The sequence below is a fragment of the Cebidichthys violaceus genome, unplaced genomic scaffold (genome assembly GCF_023349555.1).
Source record: "Cebidichthys violaceus isolate CVI_PGR_0920_01 unplaced genomic scaffold, fCebVio1.0.p SCAF_8, whole genome shotgun sequence".
Lineage (NCBI taxonomy): Eukaryota > Metazoa > Chordata > Actinopteri > Perciformes > Stichaeidae > Cebidichthys > Cebidichthys violaceus.
In genome coordinates, this window is record NW_027176964.1 from 2449286 (window position 1) to 2476880 (window position 27595).

The window sequence follows — 27595 nt, forward strand, 5'->3', positions numbered from 1 at the left end:
ATAAAATGAAATACCTTTGTGGAGCATGTGAGGAGGCAAGTGGCAGGGGCAGTGTTGGAGGTGCTGAGGCTGGAGCTTGAGACAGACCTGTGTGGAGCTCCCTCCCTCTTCTCCCTCCTCCTCCCCCTGCACTTAAATCCACGAGCAGCCCACAAACATCACCTCCATCCCTTTTCTTTCTGTCGCCCTCGCTCCTTCGCCTGGTTGCCACCAAGCTGCCCTTCTCTCCTCCTCTTCGCCCTCCTCTCATTCGTTCTTCTTCTTCCGCCTCCCTTTCTTGGTCCCACAACAGTAGTCCAGCTCCTGCCTCCTCCAGCTGCTGTCTCTCAGGCAGGGACAGCAGCTTGTCCAGGGCCACAGACTCGTGTCCAAGGGGAGGGAGGTCGGCATGAGGAGCCCCCAGCTCTGTGTCCTGTGACAGGACACCCGTACCGGAGCTGAGGGATCGCAAGAGGAGGCGCAGACGCTGCCGCCGAGCTGGATGGAGACATTTTGTTTGGAAATATGCACCATTAAAGCACAACCTCATAGTCAAACAAACACAGGACTTTCACTCAGGAGACCACTGTTCGTGTACCATGTGAAAGCAAAAGTAAACGCTGACTTTACGCTTCTAACGCAATGTTGTTAGTCTTGTTGCGCAACTTTTTATAAAAAGTCAGCTAAAGGTGGTTGTTATTTATTCACCCTAGTTATTATTTCATACACACTGTGATCTTTTTTCTAACCTTGTTGCCTTAACCTAACCAATTGTTTCACAATGTTAACCAACGACAACATTCAACGTATCATTACTGTAAACAAATTATTTCTAGTGTAAAATATATCTAATTTATGTTTCCATTTGTGATGAATGTGTTTTGAGGTTCCCATCATGCTTTAGGTAATGTAAACCAAAAGTATAGTGTTAACATTGTACCTTTAGTGAGTTAGCCGTGGCAGTGACGCTGTACAATGAAAAGTACAATGGATGTAACGTCAAGCATCACCTAGTGATGATACTGAGGTCAACATTTAGTGATTATATCTGAAGTAATAGGGACGGTCTCTTGAACTCCATGCAGATTTGAAAAATCTTTAACCTCGATGGATGTCAGAAACACTGATAATAAACTCAAATTCATTGAGTTGTGACTGAGGAAGGGATACAATCAATTTAGATCAGGGGAGTCAAAGTGACCATACATATTAAATGGAGACCTTCTCCCTCCCATGCTTTTATTTAATTATTTGGTTAGTCTATTTTATTTTTATTTTATATTCATATATTTTGTATTATTACTGACAAATTTTCTAAATCAATATCTGGAAAGTGAAAGCCCTGCGTTTGACCCATTCATCCACCACATGCCCTATACATACTTTGTTGCTCTTTATTCTGCTGCTACAATTACTATGGAAAGCTTTCCGGCTAGCTAACTATTGATAAATGAGGTAGCATATCACCCCCTAAAATGTATTTAAGTTTCTTCCTATTTAGAATAAATTTGTAATAAATCAATCAAAAGCAAAACATGTGATTATCTGATAACAAAAACAACAGTTAGCTGCACCTTATTTTATAATCTTGTACATTCTTTGGAAATGTACAAAGAAACTAACTAACCACAAGTGTAAAACAAGGCTTGAGCTAATACTTAGAATGCAATCATTTTCTTTACATATCAGATAACAATTATGAGATTTATTAAAAGAAAACGCTTAAAATCGGTTGGTGTGTTTAGGAAACAGTGTGTGTATGCTGAGTGTCTGAATGTTATCATTCATACCTCAGTATGTGCGAATGAATTGAGTGTACGGTAAATGAAACATACCCAGAGTCAGCCAGGGAATATGCAGCACTCTGTTGAGCTCTCTGGCTGGTGAGCTGTTGACTGGTCTGGGGTCAGTGGGGAGCTCAAAGTTGAGAATGAACATGATGACCAGGCCGTCTTCATTCTTCACAGGAACCACGTCTATTGCACAGTGGAAACACACTCCTGCAGCGACAGAGAGACACACATGAGATCATTCCCTTAAACATGAGATGTGACAAGTTTCTGTTTGGGACAAGAAGTATGTCAGGAGACTCATGTAACTCTGAATTATTCCTCTAGATGGTGCTACCAGACAGAAACTACATTTAACCATTTTGAAACAGTTTATACCTCAGAATGCTGACTCTTAAACTCAACTTCAGCCTCCTTCTTCATTATATAAATCTGTTCCAGTCATCTGGTCGAGTGGGTCTACTGATTCTACTGACACCAAAAAGTTTACATATTTTTCAGTATATTATAATTAAATTCACAATATTGAAACAGAGCGAAAGAGTCTTCAGTAGTTTCACATGCACGGCATACCAATGAACTAATGTCCCTTTGGAGTTGCCTTCTGACAGTACACTTCCCTATGACGGAGAACAATGTTACCTTCCTTATAGATCCATTCAAGCTCTGTCAGGCTGTGTTGAAATTCAGTCAACTCTGTGATCTTGAACCTCTTCACAGATTCAAAATCGGGATATCCTAAAACTTCCCACTTTAAACTGAAACAATCTGCATGGCTTTAAAACAATTAATCACAACAAAATAATAAAATTGTATACATATATATGTAGATTATTTTAGTTAGAGAAAAGCAGGCTCATCCTGTCACACTCTGCCATGGTTGTTGCAGTACCTCTTCTCAGTTCCCCACTATCCCCCACACAGTGAAGATGGCAGAGAGCAATTCAAGTTTTAAACAGCCATTAGCCTGTGGGCTAAGTCAAGCCAATGCTAAAGTGCCTTAAACTTGCATTCTTTCTAAAGGCCCTTCTAAAGGTTGACTTGTATAGAAGTCTAACCTTGCACAGCATTCTGGATCCTAGACAGCACACAAGATCACGCAAGAATCGCAAGATCACATACCACACAAAACCCATTTTGTCAGGCATCAAGTAATGCGTTTGTGTCTGGTAAGCCTGTGCATGGACCAATCCACGTCATGTGAGAAGCTCAGGTGTGTGCGAAACACAGAGTATCGACTGTTCGTTCAAAACAACAATGGATGAAGTTAGTGTCGATACTGCAATACCATCAGTTCTGTCAGACCTGGAGGGTTTTTCTTCATTGAAAGTAGTGCAAAGAACGGCACTAAAGGAGTTTCTTGATGGAATTTTTTTTTTTTTCGCTCTTCTCCTGAGTTTGATTGACATATACTTCATCCAATCACCTGCCAAGTATCTTTTTAAAAGTGCCTGCTCTTTTCCAGATAGTTAACGGCAATAACAGCCTCTCAGACGGTTCTGCGCAACAAACCATTCTGAGGGTCAGATTAGAGAACATGACCCTCTTCTCAATTGTTAATTTCTAGTCTTCCTCAATACAGCATGATGTTCATTGAGTAAATTATGGTTCCATTTAGAGTAAAAATGATGATAAAGCAGAGTTTGCTTTAGGGCGGGCTACCTTGTGATTGACAAGTCGCTAGTTGCTTTCATCTTACAACTTTAACACTTTCACAGTGTGTTTTCAGTTAATTGTAACATTTTGGGCGCCCAAAAAAATGTCTTATTTAGCGTTCTGTTGTATTTAGCTCCACCCTCTCTTGTCACTTCTCGTTCCCAAAAAAACAAGATGGCGACAAGAAGAAAACAAGATGGCAAGAGCCAAAATGCAGAGCTTCAAAACCGCAGTCCACAAACAAATGTCCACTTCTTATATGCAGTCTACGATTGTGACACAAACTGCACAAAAACATTTGTGTTCACGCACTGGTCAATTTTGAGAGTAAGAACTGTTTTGCATCCATAACATGTCTCCTTCAGAAAAGTATAAATACACATTTGGGTGTTAATATTACTACTTTGTCTGTCCATGTGTGTAGATTACTCCTAACTTCACCAAAAGTTGCAAAGTTTTAGATATTTGCTGATTTGTGCATATTTAAACATACAATTTCATAAAACCTAAAATACAAAAAAAAAATTCTCTTAATGTAAGTAATCAACTCAGAAAGAGTGGTGATTTCATGGTGATATATACTAAGTCATTTTAAACCCTATTCCCCCGTAGTGTCATGCAAAATGTATGTCATTTTATGCGAAATATCTTTAAAAATAATTTTTTTCTCAGACTCTTTAGCCAGAAAACTCCACCTCAGTATCTCTTACATACAACAAACTCTCCAGTTTCATTCCTCTCTATATTCTGAAGGTTTTTAAGAAGGTGTTTGTTTATATATCCTTCAAAGCCTTATTTATGTAACATTTTATTCCTAAAAACATGGTGACAATTGATGTTATAATGGCTGTTGACGGTCTTGTTGAGATATCCAAAATTCCCTCTGTAAAACAGTTGACTCTCATATGTCACAAAATGACACAATCATTTTGAACCTGGCTTTATTCAATGTTCAGATTTCTGTTACGGAAATGCATGCAATGTGCACATATTTAATAAAATAATGCCTGACATTTTCAGAAAACCAAGCAAAAATATATTCATCAATATATTCATCATTGTCTTATTATTTATTAGTTAAAATATTTACCTTGATCACCTGGGGTGTCCCTTAAATATACATATTTTGGAGAAATACACTGTAAATGGAAATTATTGTTTTGCACTTTAACCTTGATGTAAATGCTCCTTTACCAATTCAACACATAGTGGAAGCTTTGAAGCTGTGATAATTACTGATGACTGATGACAAAACCATATAAACTGTACTGTGAGGCTATGTGAAAGTAATGAACGTCCTCAATGAGAATTGTGTGTGACTGATAAAAGTGCTGATAATTACACTCATGATACATGTGTTTTTAATCATTTTGACCAAATGTTTAGTGTAACATAGCACTGCAGGACATTTTATTAGATTCATGGAACTGGAGCAGAAAGCTTGGTTACTTCCAACTCCTGACAATGAAGGAAACATAGTTGTTAATCTTTGAATCAAACAGGAAATGCTACAAACAAAGACATCATAATGAATGGATAACTTTGTGTCATAATGTATTGTACATATCTTTAATTCACTTCAAAACAGAAAGGGTCATGTATACAGACTGTCCTTGGTCTTCCATTGAAACAGGATTTAATGAAGGAATAAGGCAGAACGGAGTGCACTAGGCTTTGTGTGTGTGTGTGTGTGTGTGTGTGTGTGTGTGTGTGTGTGTGTGTGTGTGTGTGTGTGTGTGTGTATGTGTGTGTGTGGTAGTATGTGAAGGACAGTGGCAGACTAGGGGAGTTAGTGTTAGGGCTAAATTGACAGCCAGGATGGATTAACGTAGCTACATGCTAACTTATTCTACCTTAATGATATCACAGTGACACAGCTGGAAGACCATCTGTTGTAGACCATGCGCACACAAACACGCTTCATAGCGAGGCATGATTCCAAAGTGATAATCCATTAAGACCAAATCTTGAACTGTACCAATCTTTTTTAGTGACCAAGAACTCTGGCGGTCATCCAGGATTCATAGAACCGTTAACTCTGTAGTGTTTGGTGAATGTGCTCGGTGGGCATGGTTTGGGTTGAAACGCTGACTGTTGGAAGGAAACATACAGTTGACTCATGTCTTAAAGTCACACAATTTGTTCACCCATCATGAACACAAATAACTGCTGTTTTAAGCCACTTGTTGAAAAGTGTTTTTTCTTGGGAGGACAGTCTCCAAAATCACATGCTTTGTTGATCAATCCAAAGCCATCCAACAGCATTTTCATGACTTCATTCATACATGTAGCAGGTTCGACAGGATCGGCATATTTCCTGGCACAAACTACATAAAAGGATTGAGAAATGAGATGCATTACTGCAGTGACTGCGGTAGTGGTGGCTCATTTATTTCCTCCCAACTACCCAGATTAATCAATTTCCACTTCAAACACATCCATTTAGTGAACGTTACAATATGTTCCTAAAGCTGTGCGTAAGCAGAAAGTGTGTGTGTGTGTGTGTGTGTGTGTGTGTGTGTGTGTGTGTGTGTGTGTGTTTGAGTCCTGGATAATCTTTTGGCTCTTTCCATTAATCTCTAATCCGTTGTTTATCATTTCTTTTGGCTGATATGGTACTTATGCTCTAATGAAAACTATGATCCTATTTCTCTCATTGTCCCTAAAGACTGGCACGACCTTCACTATGACCTCAGAGCACACAAACACAAACACACACACACACACACACACACATCATGGTCTTCGTTCAACCGCCCCTCCAGTTTCTTTCTTCCCTGTCTGCTTCTCTTCACTTTTAGAGAGCATATGTCATGTATCACATCATATATGTACCTCTTTTTTCATACTTATTCATGTATGAAAAAAGTTATGTTCATGGTACTTACAAAGTAGCAACTCCTCTGTAACTTGGATGCTTTTTTATTTCATCCAGTATGCTACAGGGAATAGAAATGTATCATACCGTGTCAGCTTTCATGTGGTGCATCTACAAACAGCTGAGATTGTGTTACACATAGAACATACTGTTTACAGCATCTCTCAGATGGTAAGTTCTTGAGAAATCTTTGAGTGTTGATGACTTTTTGGTTATTGAACATTAAACATAAAGATGCTGTTTGCCGTCTGCATATGCACTTTATTTTATGGATGATATTGTACAATTTTCTGTGAAATGTGAAGTCCCACAAAGTCTGAAGAATTCAAAAATATTATGTTTCTACTGAAGGTGTCAATTTTGATTCCAAGATATTCTAAGTCGTCCCAAACCGCCTATAATTCAAAAATTGTCTGTCCTCTGTATAACAATAATTTGTATTACATAATACCCAATATGTGATCCAAAAGATCAGAACAGCCCCAAGAAGTGAAGTGTACATTTCTAGCTTTAAATTCAATTTGCACTCACAATCAGCATGAAATTAGCATCTGATTTCCTAAGGCAGCAGCTCATTACACAATCAGTGCCTTTGTCTTTTAGGAGAATTCTGGAAGTAAATTGCTGCCGGGGTTATGTTCACTGACAACGCTTTGTTCTAACAGTGTGCCATTCTTATTCCACAGCAAAGTTGTAAGGAGACGGTCCGGGTGGGAGTACACAGCATATGGTCTTGATACCACAAACCAGTGTTCGGGGTTGGTTGGCGGGGATGTCCAGTGTGCTCAGGAGGAGGAGTGCAGTGTGACAGGAGAGGTTAACTTGATCACATTCAAGATTTAAGGTCCCTATAGTGCATAGTGAGTGTGCATTAAGGATGTATCCAACTCCACTTTTAAGCTCATAATCTGGACGAAAGAAAGGCGCAAGGGGCAAATGGGTTGTATTTAGTCTCTAAATGAATCATTGGTGTGTTTTGGGTGTAACAAGAATTAAATCAATCAACTCTCATCCCCTTAAAAAGCCAGGTGCATGCATTTCAAATGATGCATTCTGCACATTTTCAGATTCCTGCAGTTTCCTGCAGTAAAAATATTGTTTTTGAAAGGCTAAACGCCAACAAATATGGATGGAAGCAGGATATGTTGGACTTAACTACGCTTTTGTCCCGACCTGGCCTAATGACTTTTGTGTCAGTTTTTGTATCTTACCATACACCGAAAGACACTAGTAAAAACATAGATGATTGGTTTAAAACTAGAATTATTGAAATCCCTACTCCTCCACTGCAATCCATGTTCTGAATTTATCCTAATTCCTCCTTGCAATATAAAGATATATATAAAATCAATGTAATCATTGATGGCTGGCGACACAAAAAATTGGGGCAGACAGTAGGAAAACCAACCCACAGCATCATGTTATTTTACACGAGTTGGCTACTTATCTCTACTTTCTTTCTTTTCATGAAACAAAAGAACACAGATCAGTATGCAGAGGATAGTATACAAATCACAGCAACAAAAGAGCCAGGAGTGCATCACTATAGACAAACAAAAAACAGGAACTGAAAAAGAGGAATTTCTGACTTGCTGATAGTGAAAATGTTGAAAATGCCAAAAAGAAATGTAATTTATTTATTTTCTAATATATTGTATTCATATAGCTTTACAGCCAGTTGGTCACACACACATATGCTCATACATGCATGTCCTTTTAATGAGTTCTAAAGTTTGGCTGTAGTTGAGTGCAAAGGGCAACCAGCCAGGTCTCATTAATCCACTGAAACACACTGAAACACACGGGCTGGAAACAACCAGCTTGAAACATGAAGAATACTGCACAAGACTTTGTGGCTTACGATGCCTTTAATTATATAGTATTAGTGAAGCAGCACAATGGTCTCTTATTGAACAAAGAAATAATAATAATACATTTTATTTGTATCACACTTTACTTTTTTTTTTTTAAATCTCAAAGTGCTCTCTCTCTCTCTCTCTCTCTCTCTCTCTCTCTCTCTCTCTCTCTCTCTCTCTCTCTCTCTCTCTCTCTCTCTCTCTCTCTCTCACTCACTCACTCACACACACACACACACACACACACATAAATCTCTCAAAAGAAGAGTTTAAATATGACCTATTGATATTCTCAGACATTCAAGAGTTGTTTGTTAAAACCCTCATTAACCTGAGGAACAGCAGTAATATTGATTAACAAGGCCATTACACTACATTAATGAGGTCAGAGTGCCTGACTCCTGGAGATTAATTATTCATGAAATAATAGATCAAAAATGGACTCCCACACTAGAGTCTAGCACTAGGGAGCCAGACTGCAGTGAGATCTGAGAGTGGACTTCTGGACGGTTCATGGTGGAGCTTGATTCACTGAGATAGGATCTGGGTTTCATTTGTCACGTGGTTTTGGTTTCAGGCATCATGTAGGCATTTATGTTTTGTTGCATTCGGAGAAAAAAAAGAGAGAATTTAATACATCTGTTGAAGATCAAGATTCATGACCCTTAATCAATCTGGCCGGGTTTCAGCTGATTGTCCGTGATTGGCCGATCAGACTCATGTTTCGTTTTTTTGCTGGTCACAGTGCCACAGACAGCAACATCACAGCCACACACACACAACATGTCTTCAGCGCGAGTGAAGAAGATATAAGTCCAAAATAAGCCTTGGTGGAACAACCTTAAAAACATTCGGAACAACTAACTTAATTAGACACTTGTTTTATTGTAATTTTTTCCCATCATGCTGCTCAGAGTAATCGCAGTGACCAACATCATGGGGTCTCTCCCTAGCACAGTCCTGGTTATAACAGTGCTAATTATGATGCATTATTATGAGGTATTTAAGCTCTACTCAATGACTTTCCATGTATTAGGTCATTTAAAACACCGTGAAAATGTGTTCAAATGTATTCTTGTAAAATGGTCTTATAAAAAGTTTTTGGCGACAAACTTTGAAACTTTGTTTGAAAGAGATGTTTTCACAGCAACAGAAAAATATATTATATTAAAAAGGAAATAGTGACCCGTTTAACTTCCTCACAGTAGCTCTATGCAGCTTATAATACATTATTGAAACTATTAATGCCAAGAGGAATAATCAAATAAAATACAATCATTTATATCTTAATCATTTGAATTATGTGTTGTTATGCAAATAACCACTATAGATGACAATAACGAAGTGAAAGGATTACATTTCAAATTTCTGACGGTTTACACTGACCACGGTAAGATTGAAATTATTTTTCAGTATGGTGGCAAAAAAGTTTGTCTGCAGTCTTGCTGTTGATTATAGTTTGGAAAGAGTAATGGACAGACAGATGAGCAGCAGCAGGGGGGTGCAATAGGGCCGGTCGAGACAAAAATGACCAGGGCCGAATTTTGTTCCCTGATATTTCAAAAAGAGCAATATTCATAAAAAATTATATATATAAATAATGAATACAGTACATAACTTTTCTAGCATTTCTCTTTATGATTATATTAACGTAAAATCTAAATCATGTCAAAATAGGTCATATTTATATCATTGCAAAGTCCAGTCATGATGCCACTGTCCTTATTCCTCCTGCACATGGTCTTTGGTCCATTTCCTTCCTTCACCTTGTGCCATATGCTGCCATTCAAACTGTGATGCAGTCGTGTAGAGTGAAAAGAGATTTGGTCAACTGACCATTTTTCTGACAAAATATGGAAGTGATCATTCCTGACTTAAAGAGAGCGGATGATGTATTCTACATTTTGAACACAATCAAAGGAAAAATTTCCCTTACAAAGACAGCAACCAAGTGTCACATGTGAGTGTGTCACATACACATGTACACATACAGTACACTGTTTTTTTCTAAATTTTATTTTTAGTTATATTTAGTAATTGTGGACTTTTGAACTTTTTTTTTTTACTTAGTTGATATTCTTTACTGTTTATAATACTTGCTGCTCTTGTTTTTTTTACCATGTACCTTGTTTGCACAGTCCACTTTGCTGCTGTGATCCTTTAAATTTGATTATTTTAACTAAAATACTAATTTAACTAAATTATATTATAGAAATCTGAAATGTCCACCTTATTTTCAAGAAGAAATGTAATACTATTGGCCTAGCCTCACACCTGAATAATTTATTTGGGTTTTAGGTGCTCAGTCTTTTCTATGCAATTACAGAAAACCAAGAAGCTGTCAGGCCTTGCAAAGGGGACAGTCTTGTGGCTTACATCTGTGATCAATGAGGTGGGACAACTTCTCATCAGTGTGCCGACTGCTCAAGAGGGTCCTGCTATGAACATGCCAGCCAACCTCATTGCAGATACAGCAATGCTGGTGTGGCTTCTCTTCAGCTCCTTTATACGACTTCATACAGCAGCTGGCATCTGGGTGTACAAAGGATGCAAATCCTCTGTGTCCCATTTTCATGACCAAACTCTCATGCTGTATTTTCTGGTGGGACAGCAATTATGTTGCTTTGCTGCGATGAGCAAAGAGTGAACAGCTTTAAAGGGAAGGTGTCCCTGGCATCACTGAAAAACTGATGGACCAGCAGACCTGGACCTGCACTGCAGGAGGCAGACAAGAGAAAAGCAGCAGACCATTGCCATGATTGGACGCCTTCTGTGACGGTTCCCTGTCTGGGTTACTTGTTATGTTATTTTAAGCCAGCAGGTACCAGACGTGGTGATCATTAACTGGAGACACCTGGGCCCGGTGCGCCAGTATAAGGCTCCACCTTCCTGGCAACCTCTCATCACCCGTGAAGCCATGAGGACGGCTGTTTTGTCACCACCATTGCGACTTAGGTCTTGTGTTATGTATAATAAACTCTTTACTGGTGCAAACCAACTGCGTCTCCCTCACTAGTGTCACGGCTGCAGAGCCAGGTCGTGACACCTTCTTAAAGAGCTGATGGGGATTAATGACAGACCTTCTTGGCGTTCCTCTTTTGGACCACTAGAGGATGCAGAACATCTGGCAAATCCAGAAGCAACATGTTAAGTGCAAAATCCTTATTGCTCACATTAACAGCCTACTCAATCAGTCTTATTCTATTCTCTTTCTTGTAATAGGAAACATTCTAAAAATACAGAGGTCTGAAGTACTGAAGAAACTAATGATTGTCAGCAAAACAATTAACTAAAAGTGCTGTGTCAGCTACCTCCACTGCTCCTGAATCAGTAATCTTTCTGCACAGCTATATCCTCAGTCTGTTGAAGTCTTTCACAATGTTTGCCTCCTCGTCTCCAGACAAAAGCAATAAATCTGGCAATTGTTGAAATATAATAAAAACAATAACAGAGGTGAATGTCAGGAGCTGCTAAAATGACCGATTAAATGTTTATAAGGACTCTCCAATATTGTGCTGCAGCAGAGACGCTGAGTGTTATTTATTTAATGTTCTAACTGGAGCCACAAACCACCAGGAAACAAGGTTACAATCACTTTTGCCGTTTATTTAGCCAGGAAGTTATTTAAAGGTGATTGCTTCCGATTGCCCTAGTTCTATACAAAGAAAGAAAGAGATTACAACATATTGTTCAAATCATAAAGTCAGCCTTTAAATCATGCCAAATAGTTTCCATTAAAGGCAAGGCAAGTTTATTTTTATAGCACATTTCAACAACAATCACATAAAACCATTAAAAGAATCAAAACATAATGCAAAAGTAAAGGAGATTTAAAAACAAAGAACATTCATTGAAACATTAAAAACAGTCATTAAAACACTAAAAAGCTGAAAACAGAATAATAGTTGCAGTGCAGTTTAAGAAATAAAATACAGTAGTAAAATGCAGAAATTGATTAAAATCCTTGAATGTGGTTCAACTAAAGGCAGCAGCAAACAGAAAAGTCTTCAGTCTTGATTTAAAGGAGCTGAGGGTCTCGGCAGACCTGCAGCTTTCTGGGACTTTGTTCCAGATATGTGGAGCAGAAGAACTGAACGCTGCTTCTCCATGTTTAGTTCTGACTCTGGGAACAGAAAGTAGACCGGTCCCAGACGACCTAAGGGGTCGGGATGGTAGCAGCAGATCAGAGATGCATTTTGGCCCTAAACCATTCAGTGCTTTATAAACCAAGAGCAGGATTTTAAAGTCAATTCTTTGTTGGACAGGAAGTCAGTGCAAAGACCTCAGAACTGGAGTGATGTGATCCACTTTCTTGGCCTTAGTGAGGACTCAAGCTGCAGCGTTCTGAATCAGCTGCAGCTTTCTGACTGACTTTCTACAGAGACCTGTGAACACACCGTTACAGTAGTCGAGTCTACTGAAGATAAATGCATGGAGAAGTTTTTTTCAAAATCCTGTTGAGACATAAGTCCTCTAATCCTTGATCTATTCTTCAAGTGATAGTAGGATGATTTTGTGATTGTCTTGATGTGGCTGTTCAGGTTGAGGTCTGAATCCATAACTACACCTAGGTTTCTGGCTTGGTTTGTGGTTTTTAACATCAGTGATTGAAGCCGAGCGCTGGCTTTCAATCGTTCGTCCTTGGTACCAAAAACAATTACTTCCGTTTTATCTTTGTTAATTAAAGGTAACTTAAATATGGTCTATAAAATATAATTAGCTTAAAATGTACTTTATAATATAACAAACAAATTAGATCAAAGATCATCCGTTAATCATCTGAAATACATCGTAATCCCAGTAATAGAAATAAAGTGCTACTTACATCGAAAGTAATTCAAAAGAGACATGGAAAAGAGCAACAGACGCTCAATCCAGGTGAAGGTGTTTGGAGACAAAGAGGAAGTCTTCTTCTTCTTCTCTAATTTGATTAGCAGATCGCATCCAACTTGAAAAGCATACCGCCACCTACTGTACCAGAGTGTGCAGTTTCAGAGTAAAAGTTTCATCACTGTTCTAAAGGATAAAAATAATCCACTGCAAGAACTCCCTCCAAACTCTACCAAAGTCCCAACTGACAATTTTTTAGCTTCAAGATGTTCTAGTCTGTATTGTATCTTCGACACTTTAGGAAAACATGCTCCACGTTTTCAGCAACATTACAAATAGTGCACTTATCCGAGTCCATTTTTGTCATTAAATACAGCGTTGAGTTAAGTCCTGTATGTCCGAATCTTAGCCTTGATAACATGACCTCCTCTCTTCTATACTTCCCTTTGTATGTCTTCACATTTATGGATTTCTGAATGTTATAATAATGTCTTCCTTTGTTGTAATTGTCCCACTTCTTCCATAAATCCCGTACTGCCTCTCTTATTAAAGATTTAGCTTCCCCCTTTCCAAAAGGAATATTCAATATCTTTTAGTTTTAGTGCTCTTTGCAATTATATCCGTTCTCTCATTGCCCTCCACACCTACATGAGCAGGAACCCAACAAAATTGAACATTTATTCTCAGTCTTTGAAGTCTCAATATTATCAGAGATATTTCCATCACTAAATCCTCTCTTATTGTTTCTTTTGACTTTAGGCTGTTTAAAGCTGCAGTAGAATCTGAACAGATGACCACTCTCTCTGCCCACTGCAGTCTCAAGATTATTGCAGTAATTTCAGCTGCAAAGACAGACAGTCCCGTCATTAATTTGTTTGAATATGGTCACACTAAATTCTGGTATGAATACCCCTGATCCTATGTGTTCACTCCCATTGTCTTTAGATCCATCTGTATAAATATGCAGATAGTTATAATAATTATTGTTGATGTACAGTTGACTGCAAACTAGCCAAACCATCAATTATGAAGACACTTGTTTTGACTGACTTTGTATTGCTAGATTGACTGCACGCTATCCAGTAATATTGAGTTGAGGTGTTAACTTTCCTGTCAGGGTGTTGCAGCCGACCATCCTGGCAAAAGACTGAGCAGCTGCATCACACCTCTCTAAGTAGAGCAGCCTGGATAATTGGACTGTGCCATTCTGCAGCAGCAAGAGGGGTGTTGTCGGGAGCCTTTGCATCTGCGTCACAGCAGAGGAGTGTCTTCACACCCCTGCAATTGACTATGGACTGGGCAGCCTTGTATATATCCTGCAGTTAGGTGATGGAGATTTTAGTGTCTCTTGATCAGAGGAGCACTCACTATGTTGTTTAACCTGAGTTCTGTTTAATTATGTTGAACATATATTTTAGTGCAATTATGTTAAGTTTATATAGTTATTCTGATTTGTCACTTTTGCTCGATTTTGTTAACCATCCTAATTATTGTACATATTTTGGGTGAATATAATTCCTATTTTTCCCACTATACCTGCTCTCCCAGCTTTATGCGTACCCAGGTCCCTCACAGATATCCAATGTAATTCAAGTTTCTTACCATCCATTTTTTCTTCTGTTCTGTAAGTGTTAAATCCACATTGTGAACTGGTAATATCCAAGGGGGAGCATTTCCCCACATTACATTGGGCCCATACTCATTTAGATCGTATTCTTTGGCTATTGTACTGATAGTCCAACCAAACCCTTTGCATTTAAGTTGGGTGTATTCCTAACATTCACACAGCACATTTGTTGCGGGAAGTTCCTCTCCAGATCCCTTTAGCTTCACCCAATATGCCAAAGCTAGTTGTGGACATCTTAATGGCAGTTCGTCAGCTTCCACCAGAAGTGCGTTGTTTGGGATAGATTTAATTGCACCCATGCTAAGTCTTAGAACTCTGAACTGAATTCTATCTAACATTTCTAATGTACTCTTGGCAGCTGCTCCATACATCCATAATCTATACATGATCATATAATGGCCCTATAGATATCCATTAGTGACTGTTTATCTGCTCCCAAACATCTCCACAAACATCTTTCATCAAATCATAATCCTAAATATTTAAACTCTGTCACTCTCTCCATACTTTGTCCATATAATTTAAGATGAGTATTGTTTATATTTCTCTTTCTGGTAAATAGCATGTAGCAAGACTTAGCAACAGATATCTTAAACCCCCAGTCATACGACCTCTTTTCAACATTACATAGTCTTTTGGATGCTACTGATCACATGTCTAATATTTTTTTTCACTTTTCCATATCGCGCCATCATCAGCATAGAGCAAGGAGCCAATATCTCTGCTAATATCCATAAAAACATAATTTATCATAATATTAAATAATATAGGGCTAATAACACTGCCTTGAGGGATCCCATTTACAATATTGAATTCATCTGACATGGCACCTCCAACTTTTACCTTGAATGATCGACTAGGCAAGAAATCCAATATCCAGTTATACATTTCAATCAATAGGCTCTCTCTCCACATGGAGTCGTGTGCTTTCTCTATATCAAAATAATAAACTATAGCCATAATCTCCTTCATACTAATTGCTTTCTCTGCCTCGTTGCTAACTTTTATTAAAGCGTCAAGTGTCGATCTACCTTTATGAAAACAATTCTGGGATTTATTTAGCAAGCCCCTTTGTTCTATAAAATAAGTTTATCTGTGCGTCATTATCTTTTCCATCCACTTGCACAAGTGAGATGTCAGTGCTATTGGTCTGTATTGCCAGCATTAGCTAGGTCTTTACCAGGTTTACCGAACGGTAGAATCAAAGCACTCTTCAAGCTGCTTGGCATTACACCTTCCCTCCAAATCGTATTAAACAATTTTAGAATAATTTCCAAGGCTTCTTCAGGTAATTGTCTAACCATAGCGTAGCATAGTTGGTCTTGACCTGGAGCAGTATACCCATTTCCCTCCAACATTGTTTTCAGCTCCTGTATCGTAAACTCCATATGAAGAGGTGTTCCTTCATTGACCTTTTTCTTTTTAACTTCTGCATGTGCTGCCAAAATGTCATCTTTTCTTTGTCAAAGCATCTCATGTAAATGTCTTCCGCTATGTACATTTGCATACTTCTTACCCAATAACCCAGCTTTCTCCCGATTTGTAATTGCCCGATAGTCTTCATCTATCAAAACTGGGATTTTAACAGATTTTCTTTTCCCACTCATCTTTTTGATCATCGCCCAAACATCACGCAACTCTATTTCTCTTCCAATAGATGAACAGAATTGCCTCCATGCATTCCTCTTGGATGACTTAATAACTTTCTGTACTATCGCTCTCTTTCTTTGATAATCTATCAGATTATCTTGAGTCAAAAGGCTTCTTAACTTCCTGAAGGCACGATTTCTTTCTTAACGGCATTTTTACATTCATCATTCCACCATGGGACCATTTTCTTCTTCCCATTCACCTTACTCTTAGGAATGCATATTGCTGCAGCACCAATAATCATAGATGTCACTATTCTCGAACAGCTGTCAAACATATTTCCGGAGACTAAGGTAAGATCTAAGCAGGATACTGAATTTTGAGTATCATCTACTCTGCAACCTCTTCCATCATTAAGACAAATTAATGATCTCTCCTCTATAAATTCTTCAACTACCCCTCCGTTGGTATCACTTTCCCACATGAGCATTAAAATCTCCACACCAAATTTCTCTTTTTCCAATATTTCCTGATATCTTGTGAAACAATTGCATAGATAGCTTTTTACAAGGATTGTAAAGTTCACTAACTTTATATCTCCTCTGGGACTACATACTTCTATCATAAAACATTCATACTGCTCTGGAACATTAATCTTTCTATATATGCTAAGGTATCCTTAATAAATGTTACACACCCTCCACCTTGTTTTCCAATTCTATCACATCTGACAGAGCTGTATCCTGAAATGACCAATGACCAAAAGTCCAACTGGAGTTTTAACCAAGTTTCTTGAATGCAAATAATATCTGGTATAACTTTCAGATCAGCTACAACCTTCTTGAATTCTTGGATATTTGCAATTAGACTTCTGGCATTCCATTGTAGTATATGCAACACCATTAGAAGGTTAATCACCCTGAGACTGTCCATCATAATTGGGAGGGTTCAACATCTTATGAATCAGATCAGCCTTAACTTCTTTAAAGTTGTTTGAAATTGTCTCATTTTAAATCAACCAAATAATAAATAATAAACTGTATATGAACTCAATAGTGGGATAAATACAAATCAGCGCACCTAATTTGCATTGTATTTGTTGGGACATTTCACACATTGACTTAAAACTCCCTTGATTGTGGAATCTAATAATAGTACAAAATAATCACTGTCAGCACAAATAAAAGTAATCAGATAATAATATAATAGTAGAATAATTGTGACAGGCCTAAATTGTATTGGTCCATATTTAAACTGGAGGCTATGTATTCAAGAGGAGAGGCGTAGATGAAAATATAATTGATCACAAGTGTCTCTGATTAAAAATTTAAATAAATTAGAAAGCTATTGATAAAAGTTGGAAAAGCTCCCTAGGTTATTTTGCATGCACTTTTGATACGGTCTCTAATTTTAGTTTGTCAAGTCGTGTCAAGGTGATACAAAATGATCATGAGCTAAAAATATGACCTGAGCAACAGTAGTCAAGTTTTATCGCTCATTCCACAACAACTCTGGTGAAAACGTTTTACTGATAATGTAGTTATTGAGGATGTACCTCACTGAATAGCTTAATATCAACTCCCTACATGTCTTTTTTTTTTGTCTGTTTACAATTTGGCTCATCTCAACTGTTGAACGTATCACAGCAATTCTGTATCACTGTAACTGCTCTGATAAAATAGAAAAAAAGTCTGGATCTAGTGATTGCGGTCAAAGATCTGAAATAAGAAGGAGTATCTGTGTATGTCTGAGTTATGACTGAGAAGAAGGGCTGTAACTTTTGTGACTGGAAAAAGAAAATACTGTAGAAATGTGGATGCTATTTACGCTGTTGAGAGTGAATTATTTGTTTCAACAATACGACAATGAACTACCCATCGTTTTTTGGACTTATTTTCAGTACACTGTGGATTTCATGTGCAGTGTGGCTGTAATATAGATAAGCTGCTCTCACATTAGACTGTGACCCACTTCTTACTGGTCTGAGGTCTAAATTTAAAACGTGTCTCAAATCAAATCAGTCACTTGATAATTACTACCTCTCGTATACTGTCTCAAATTTGCACTGGTGCATCTTTCTTGTTCCTTTGAGAATGTATGTTATAGTAGTATACTGTATATGAACAGCCTGATTTAACTGACCAACCATGTTGACACTGAGTTAAAAAATTCACCTCATCACCTAATATTAAGATGATGGGTATCAAGAATTCAAGTTAATGGATGCAAATAAAGAGGAGCTCTGACTCCTACTCTATGCTACTTAGAGCTAGTGTTAGGAAGTTAAACAGGTCATTGTCCTTCGATCCATCCATTATCTGTAACCGCTTATCCTATTCAGGGTTGCGGGGAGGTCTTTATTACTTTATTATAATATCTCTATTTAGTAGCGCTATGATAATATCTCCTTCAAAGAACTGTATTTATGAAGTTTCTCACAAAAAATAATTTTACGAGATTACATTTAAACACCTCATGAGAAAATTAGAATTTACCTTAACCCAATACTCATTTTTACTGAATAGAGCTTGAACACATCATACAGTAACTCAACGCAACCTCCGTTAATGTTAGCTTTTAGCTCCGATATTTAGCCAATCAGGACTGTGCTGCCCACCGGCTGCTAACAGCTAGCATCCCAGCTCCTGAGGATATTAATATGGATTTATTGCTCACAAAAATGTGTTGTAGCATCATCAGGGGAAAAATAGGGTTCACAAGAGTGTTTAACCACAGGTGTGTAGTACTAGTTTGTACGAGTGCAGTATCAATCGGGCAGGAAGTACAGAAGATCCCCGATCCAGTACTTTAGGCTGTATTGGAGGCATTTCCAATAACGATCAATACACTTCTCTAATCACTCAGGACGTGTCTACACTGAATACATGTGAACCGACAGTATATAAGGCAGCCCACCCCGCTGCTAAGCTCTAAATCCTCTACAGCAGTGGTCGCCAACCCGTCGATCGCGATCTGTCGCTCTCCAAAATAAAATCTAAATAAATTCAGAAACACATTGGGCCTCATTCTCGAACATTTTCTGAAGTGTCTTCTGAAAGTTGTGGACTTTTCTCATGTAATGACACTGGTGGTCAAAGTGGTAAACTCGATTCGAGTAAATGCGCTTCAGCATCGCTTATTCAAGGCGTTTTTGGATGAGCTTGATTCCGCGTATGGAGACCTGCTTCTGCATGCTGATGTCCGGTGGTTGAGTCGCGGCAAAGTGCTGCAGCGATTTGTTGACTTGCTGCCTGAGATAAAGGCGTTTCTGTCGAAAAGGAACGAGGAGCACGAGGAACTATCAGATGATGCGTGGCTACTGGACCTGGGGTTTCTGACAGACCTAACGGCAAAACTGAACTCACTCAACAACGAGCTCCAGGGAAAAGGCCGGCACATGCCCCACATGATAAGCGCAGTGAATGCGTTCAAGGCCAAACTCTGTGTCTGGACCACACATTTTAAGAAAGGGAGGCTGACACACTTTACCAACCTGGAGAAAATGTCACAGTCCATCAAAGACAATTATGATTTTCACCCTGAGCAGTAGTGTGTGCACCTGGACAAACTGGCAGCAGAGTTCAGTCGACGTTATGGTGAGTTAGACGTCATGGAGGATATTGCTGCATTTGTTTCAAACCCATTCCTGCATATTGATACAGAGGAGGTTGCAGTCAAATTCCAGAAAGCATTTGCTTTGCCAGGTGGAGTGGACATGGAGGTGGTTGATATGCAAAATGACATAGAGCTGAAAGCCATGGGACAGTGACTTTTGGGGACTTGTCAGCAGAGAGAAGTTTCCTCTCCTCAGCGCATGTGCACTAAAAGTGAGTGCCTACTTTGGATCAACTTACATCTGTGAAATGGCATTTTCACAGATGAAAATCAGCAAATCAAAGTACAGCAGCCAGCTTACTGACAGACAAACTGCCTCAGACTGGCTGTCTGTGCTTATGAGCCGAACTAAAAGGCACTCACAGTGTTCAGTCACAGCCATCACACTGACTTGAGTCACATGACTTCTGATGGCATTGTGATGGGACACAGAGCTGAACTGCACTTATATTAGTTGCACTGACTGAGAATGTTGTCAGTGTTGTGTTGTAACTTCAGTTGATAAATACAACAGTTAATATTGGTAGTTCATCCAGCCTGCTCATTGCAAATGTGTTTTTTCTTGTTCATGTTGTGTGCGGTTAACAAATAATTTCCTTTTTATGTTGCACTGAAATTAAGTCATTTAGTGTGTTCTTGGTCACATCAATTTGAAAGCTGGACCAAAGTGTTTGATTTCATTCAATTACAATTAGGCCAAATAAAAAGCCTCAAGTTGTAAGTACAGTCTGGACAGTCTTTTTCTCTCAACACCTCAATAGGTAGATCTTGCCTGTCACCAAGGCAGAGGTCAGGGATCTTGGGCTTAAAAAGGTTGGTGACCACTGCTCTACAGCGAGCAGCCTAAGAGCTGCAGGGTCCCCGCTCCACCTGTGCTTATAGAACAAGGGATACAACCTTCGTTCAAACTCACACCTTCTACCAGACTCTATGGGTACAGAAGGTGGAGTCCGATGAATGCACATCAACCCAAGCACACCGATCCTGACCGGATAAAGGTTAGTTGCTGCAGCCCACCTTCTTCTCTATGACCTAGCCCGTCACAGTGGAGAAGCAGGGGGCCCCAGCCAACCCAGGTAGTGCGTAACTGAACTGAGCAGAGCCATGGCCTAACCCTGCAGGGGTCAGAAACATAAGCGGTAGCCATCCTACACACCCCATTACCCAGGTCATCAAGGAGCACGGGGACATGTAGGTGTATCAAGCCCAGACGGGGGTGTCAGCAACACAACTGACACACACCCACCCTTTTCACCAATCCTTTGTCACTCCAGAGAGCACAGACCCTGAAAAGAAGCCTGACACATCCAATGATGTTTTTGAAGTAGTATTGCATATATGAAAAAGTGATATAAAGCCTTTAGTGTCTCCAGAGGGAGCTGTGTGAAGTTTGAAAATGAAAAAAATCTCTACACAAAATAACTGAATATATAAAGCAAGGAATCTCTGTCTATATGTCCATCGCATATCTCAAGAACCACTTATCCAATCTACTTCACACTCACTTCTACTTTACTGCTGGGGACCCAAGATAGTGCTTAGACAAATTAGGTGCAATTTTGACATGCAACACGTTTTTTATTAATACAATTTAAATAAACAAGCAAACAGTGCTCTGTGTAGCAGCAGGACTTCAGGGCACTGCGGACTCTACAACCGTAATCTTCTTCATATGCCTGGAGTCAACACAAGCGGAGAGCCAACTGGAAGCAGAATTGAACCAGAGTGTAGTTCACCGGTGTGACAGTGAGTAAGTCTGACTTGGGTGTGTGTAAGACTGTATTTCCCCAGTGAAAGACTTGGTCAAACAAACAGCTCATATGCCGATTTGGAAATGACCTCAGCTAGGTGTATTTCACCAATGTTTCTGACTGAGTAAGCCACCTGGGTGTATTTTTTAGGGGCAAATTTAGTGATTTGGGGGCCCAACCAAACAACGTCTGGCCTTACTGGGAATGTTGGTATTGGCAGTGATATAAAAGAGGCTACTGAGACTTTTTTTTTGGGATGTAAAACTATTAACTAGTAATAGTAAAACTATTAATACCACACAGTACAGGTCCTGCTTTCATATTTTTACTTAAAGTGAAAGGTGAAAGGTCGACATTATGAGCACAATGTGCTCTGCCTGTTCTGAACAAGCAAGTATTTAACAGGCACTGCACGAGTGTATGAAAATCAGGGTTGACAGGATCCTACCATCTTTAGTGTAGAGGGAAATCTCCACCTTCCTCTCCTCGGCTCCCAGCAGCGCTTTAGCCATCTGGGCCACCGCCGGTCTCTTGGTGTGAGGGCCATAGAGGAAGCTACAGGTGCAGGGTTTCTGCATGAGCTCAGCCCGGGTGTAACCACACATCCCACAGAAGGCGTCATTACAGAAGATGATGGCGCAATTCTCCACCTGTGCGTTGGCAATGATAAACTTTCGATCTGTGGAGGAAGAGGAAAGAGAAGAAAGGAGAGATTAGGAGGACAAAAAAATCACAGCACACACACAAACACAGAATTATTCAAATTAGAATTTAGCACCTTTGACCTTATTTTCAATATCAAGCAGCACTAATGTTCCGACTTCTCATGCTCCAGTTGCAGCTGGATGACAAAGCGCAGGACTAAGCAATGACCTACACAAAACATCAAATAAAAGTGACATGTTTTTGTTTGTTTTTGTTTCGGGATTTTCCAGAATAAATAAGTTAATGTTCTATAACTGATCTTATAGTGATCTTATAGTTTTTTCTTTCTGAATACTATAACTAATAATAATACTAGCTAATTATTACTTGATTATAGACTTGTTTGTAATTGTATTTAAGCAGTTAATTTGACCCACTATGGGTATGAATATTGTATGTAAGAAAACAAACGAACAAACAAAAAACACTAGTGAAAGCAGAATCGTTTGATCCCAACAAACATAAAATACTCTAATAATCCATTTATATTGAGGTTTTGTAAATTAAGTGTATTAACTGCTGTCTTTCTAAAGGTGACGCCAGACAGTTATGACGGACCCCTGCACTTACTCTGTCCCTCGAATTTGCGGATGATGGTGTCCAGGAAAGTGTTCTGAGGCGCCACATGGCCCCGTCTCACCGGCATGGTTCGGACCCGGTGATGGAACCCCCTCCGGCTCTGATTGGCTGAAACCCGAGCTGTTCCGATCCGTCAAACACGCTCTCTTGCAAAAAAAAGTTGTCTCAGCTGTGATTGTGCCCCGGGCTTCTGTGCGGTCAGACTTCACCACATCGTCTGCTCCCCTCTTTCTCCCTCTCTCCCTCTCTCCTTCTCTCGCGCTCTCTCCATCCTCACCGCACAGGCCCGCCCATAATCCGAATCCTTTCCTCTGATTGGTCCGGGCAAAAGGTAGACTATTTCTGATGTAGTATCTTTTAACTATAACTAGCATCCATAGATGCTGTTACTGCTGCTTCTGATAATACTACTATCAATATCTAAACAACTGGTCGACCCAACACATTCTACACAGCAGAATACTGCACAATTCACAGTAAGAAATATCGTCATAGCATTATCTACACACAGGTTAAAGTACAACAACAGAACCTATAAATAAGTTTCCAAAGTAAGATCCTCTGTAAGCGAAAAGGGGAAATATATGTGACTATGCAAAATAAATGAAATTGAATTGGATTTAAATTGAATTGTTTCAGATGAATTTTGTCACAAGTGAGAAAGCAAGAAAAGCAGCGACATTATCAGTTCAAATAAATGTGGCTGTTTCACAACAGGATTAAGACAACAAGAGAGCAGTATTGTAGAAGTGGTAGTGGTCACGTCAGGAGTAGAATCACTTCTCTCAGTGCTGCAGTATTTTTAATGGAAGGGGGATGTGGGGCAGCTCCCTTACACAAAGGGACATCTACTGGATGAATGTTGTAACGACAGTATGTGTGCTGTAAGGGACTAAATAGTTGCTTTGGTTTGGGTTCATAAAAAGTGTAAAGGAAAGAGAAAACCCATAGATAGAAAGTATGTGAATGAAATGTTCCCATCTTTAGAACTAAGAGGAGACTGTGTGTGTGATGTACCCAGCTGACTATGACGATAATGGTTTTTGTTGTGGTGTTTTTACAGTTGTTAACCCACATGTCTCTATATTGAGTTCACTTTTTCTCTTCACCAAAATGCAACTCAGCACAACAGTTCAACAGTTCATCTGTTAAGTGTTAAGACGAACTTATCAAAAAGAGAGTCTTATCCATCGGCGAAGCGCCTTGAACCAGTTTATCATCTCAAATGTATGTGATATTGATTCATTCCAATCAATCAAATCCAACAACAGAGCAAATGAGAATTTTGATGTTTCACTTCAGCCTACTCTGAGGTGATTCATGGTTGCCTCCTGTCTTTGTTTTGCCTTTAGCTAACACCATGATGTAATCATGACTTGTTTTTTTTTTTTACATGGATGTTTAATTAGTCAATTTGAAGTGTGTATTTACGACCAAGAGGAAAGATGTTGTTCTGTACTAAAAGCAGAAATGAAGTTATTAAAGCTCTGCCCAGCTACTCATTAGTATATGTTTTTTTTTCCAGAACACAATTACTTTTATTGTGTCTCTGGAGCTAAAATGTTTTTGTTACTTAAGGATTCAAAAGACCTCCATGATTTTCTGCAGTCTAAAAGACAGAAAAGACAGACCCATGCGGTGTCTGTTTATGTCACATTTATTAGTATGGGCCTCTATGACATCTATGGCATCCAGTGACTCAGTAGAGTTGACAGCTCCACCTTTGCAGCAGCTCCTTACCGAGCCCCAGCTCTCGAAGAATTCAAGGAAAAACCTTGGGAAAGGCATTTCAACGAGAGATCCCCTCTCCTCGGATGGCTGGGGTCGATACAGGAGACCAAATCGCATGAGTTGAATGATTTAACGGCAATATGACTCCCTTGCTGTTTGGGAGAAAACAGTGTCATGAGCAGATGTTTAACAGAGAAGCTTGTAAAGCTCACAACACCCTGACTGCTGCACCGTCACTCAAATGGCACGTGTGTGGTTCAGATTTACCTCAGTCAGGGGTGGTGCTGGATGTTGCTCCAGCGTGGGACGCTGCTCAGCAGATCCTGACAGCCTGGACACACAGAAGGGGAACAGAGATCAGAAAGACATATTTTACTTGTGACCAAATTACAATGAAACTTTTTGTCTGTCTTCCCTCTAGTGGTATTTGGACATTTAGTCTGTTCTGAAAATTAGGTTGTAAAAAGTCAGAAATTGCTGAATAACACAGAATGCCGTTCCATTCCTGTCACGTTGACACTGAGGTCTGTCTACAATAATCTGTCTGTTTTCTTTAACTGGAGCCTCATCTTGGTGTTTGCTGGATTCCCAAACCTTCGGCATGTGTTTCTTTTCTCATTTTGTTTTTTACCTATGGAAAGCTTCTCGCTGATCTTGAGTGGGAGGAAGCTTTTGGTCTCAAAGCGATTTGGAACAGGACCACTCCCATCTGCCACACTGTGGTGGGACAGGGCCATGTAGGCCCACTGCTCAACCACTGTGGATGGACGTGAGCGGCTGCAGCCAAAGAAAAAAGGAGGATGAAGACGATGAGGGGCTTTGTTGTTAAAGGGCAACGTACATATTTTTCAGCCTGGAACATATTTTCCAACTTTTTGTGTGTCTAACTGTGTGGACTACAATTTTTGAAATTGTCAAGTGTTGAGCGATAGTGCTGTGGACGGCAGCCTGCAATATAAAAGTGCGTATTTTTGCTGCTCACAGGCTGTGATCGTTATTAGAATTGTCTGATAACATTATGGAAAGAGTCTTGACGTGTTGCAGGAAGACAACAGTGTAAACACAGCAGAGTAGAGCAGAGTCTGTTGTGTAGGAGTACAGAAAGCATAGCTCAGTGTTATCTAAATTATTTTCAACATCATGGCTGAATATTAAGATGATTTCAAGAATGTTGTAAAGAGTGGGAACTTTTGCTGCCCGATATTAAGATTTCACAACGAGACTTCTCCTTGAGCGTGACTGGGAACAGTAACAAACAGACCAGATGAAGCGAATGGTAAAGAAAAAGGTTTTAATTCTCTGTAGGGTTCTTTGCCTAAAGTTGTCGGACACTTGTTAAGTGCAGCTCTTTTTGCGCCTGCAAGCAGCAGTGTTCTCACTGAATATTGGACCAATTTAAAAAATAGTTGTCTCCATTTGCCATTTAGACCCAAAAACATGGAGTAATAGGGTCCAGGTGGAAAAATACCAAAAGTTCCATAAGTGTGAATGTAAAAGTAGAGTTCATACGAAAAATCAGAAACCATAAAACACATGATAACAAGATTGTCTTTTGAAGAAGCAGCTCAGGCCGAAGTCGATTGAGGCTGACACAAGGGACATCAGAGCCGGTCTCTATCAGGACGTTCTAAACCTTGATGTCCCGGTGGAAGATGTGTTTGGATTCAAGTTCTGTTGTTGCTTCAACCAGCTGCTTCAGTATCACCTGTGAAGGAGGGAGAGACAGAGAGAGGTGAGGCAGGCAGGGAGGTGGGATGGATGCGCTGCCACCACTAACTTTGATTGTCTGGGTATAGTTGACCAGACCATCTTTACCGTGCCGGAGGGAACAGATAGAGCTATCATGTTATCAGTGTGGCACCATCTATAAACCGCTCCACTAAAGAGATGGTACGTCCGCAGGAGTGGTATAAATATTATTCTTGAATTAGGTACTGCACACATCAACATGTTTTTTGAACTGTAAACTAAATTATATGATTGTACTGTGATGATGTACATCAATGGTGGTAGTAAAATTGACATTTCTTAAAAAATGTAGGAAAAATCGCTCAACAGGCCATCTACTGTTTTAAATCTGCCGTGAACGTCGAAAGGCCAATGCTGACGTAACGTTGACGGGTTGGGGCTAATCTATGTCTAATCTAGATTTTTAAAAAAGAAAAAAAATGTTAACGCTCATTTATCAGGGCCATGGGATGTTACTGCTTGTGGAGCCAACGTAAATTCATGCAGTGCTTGTGAGTCAAGTTCAACTTCAAGTGATCTTTGACATGCAAATTCATGACACTGACCAATTGTCCTTGGCAGTGCTGATCTTTCAGGGAAGGAAGAGAGGCAGAGAATTTGAAATGGAGGGACTGAGTTATCATTTGGCATTTATAACCCTGTAAACATCACAGTAACATCGACGGACTAACTGATAGAGGCGATGGTGGACCAGCAACTCCCTGTTGTGTGAGGTGAAATGAAAATGTTTTTGTCAATGGAGTATAGTGACTTTGAAGAGAGCATAGATAATGACTTCAGTTCCCTGTAGGAAAGAGCTTAAAATATTCTAACTACAGTGTAAACTTAAAAGTTCTCTATATAATATTCAGTGCATTAATATAGGAGCAAAAACTATTATCTATGCAAAGATATAGTGCAGTAATGTCCACCTGAGAGAGAATGAAGTCACACTTCTTCTATGTGTTGTTATCAGATCTTCTCTCTGCTTTGTTAACATAGCCGGGCCGGCCGTAGGTGCCTTTTAGTGCATGTTAGTGCATGTTAGAGCCTGTGAGTGTGCCCCACTGGTTAACTCAGGGCTGCTGCAAAGCATTGCTTTTTCTACGGTGTACACCCACCCTTCGGTTCCCCCTCAGCTAAAACTGTTAGCTCTGTCAGCACTGTTGCCATTGTTTGCTCTGTTAGCGCTGTTAACACATTAGCTACCAGCCAATGGTTCAGGTGTCGCCATGTTGAGAGCTGTGTGGAGGCAATTACATAATAAACTTTAAACTGGC

At 39.4% G+C, this 27595-nt stretch overlaps 2 protein-coding genes across 2 annotated transcripts in view; both read right to left on the bottom strand.

Moving 5' to 3' along the window:
• LOC137892427 (potassium voltage-gated channel subfamily H member 6-like) overlaps positions 1-308 on the bottom strand; it is a 36850-nt gene extending 36542 nt beyond the window's left edge. Inside the window, exon 1 of the mRNA XM_068737533.1 lies at positions 15-308. Within this exon, the coding sequence (XP_068593634.1) occupies positions 15-250 (236 nt within the window). The 5' untranslated portion in view covers positions 251-308. The remainder of the gene's footprint in view (positions 1-14) is intronic.
• Positions 308-22923, bottom strand: LOC137892548 (potassium voltage-gated channel subfamily H member 2; the record flags this gene model as incomplete). The annotated part of the gene is made up of 4 exons (XM_068737789.1): positions 22848-22923; positions 22021-22251; positions 1815-1979; positions 308-477 (listed from the first exon to the last, which is right to left on the bottom strand). Coding segments are annotated over exons 1-4 (642 nt in total), but the record flags the coding sequence as incomplete, so codon positions are not given.
• Between the last annotated feature and the right edge of the window lie 4672 nt (positions 22924-27595).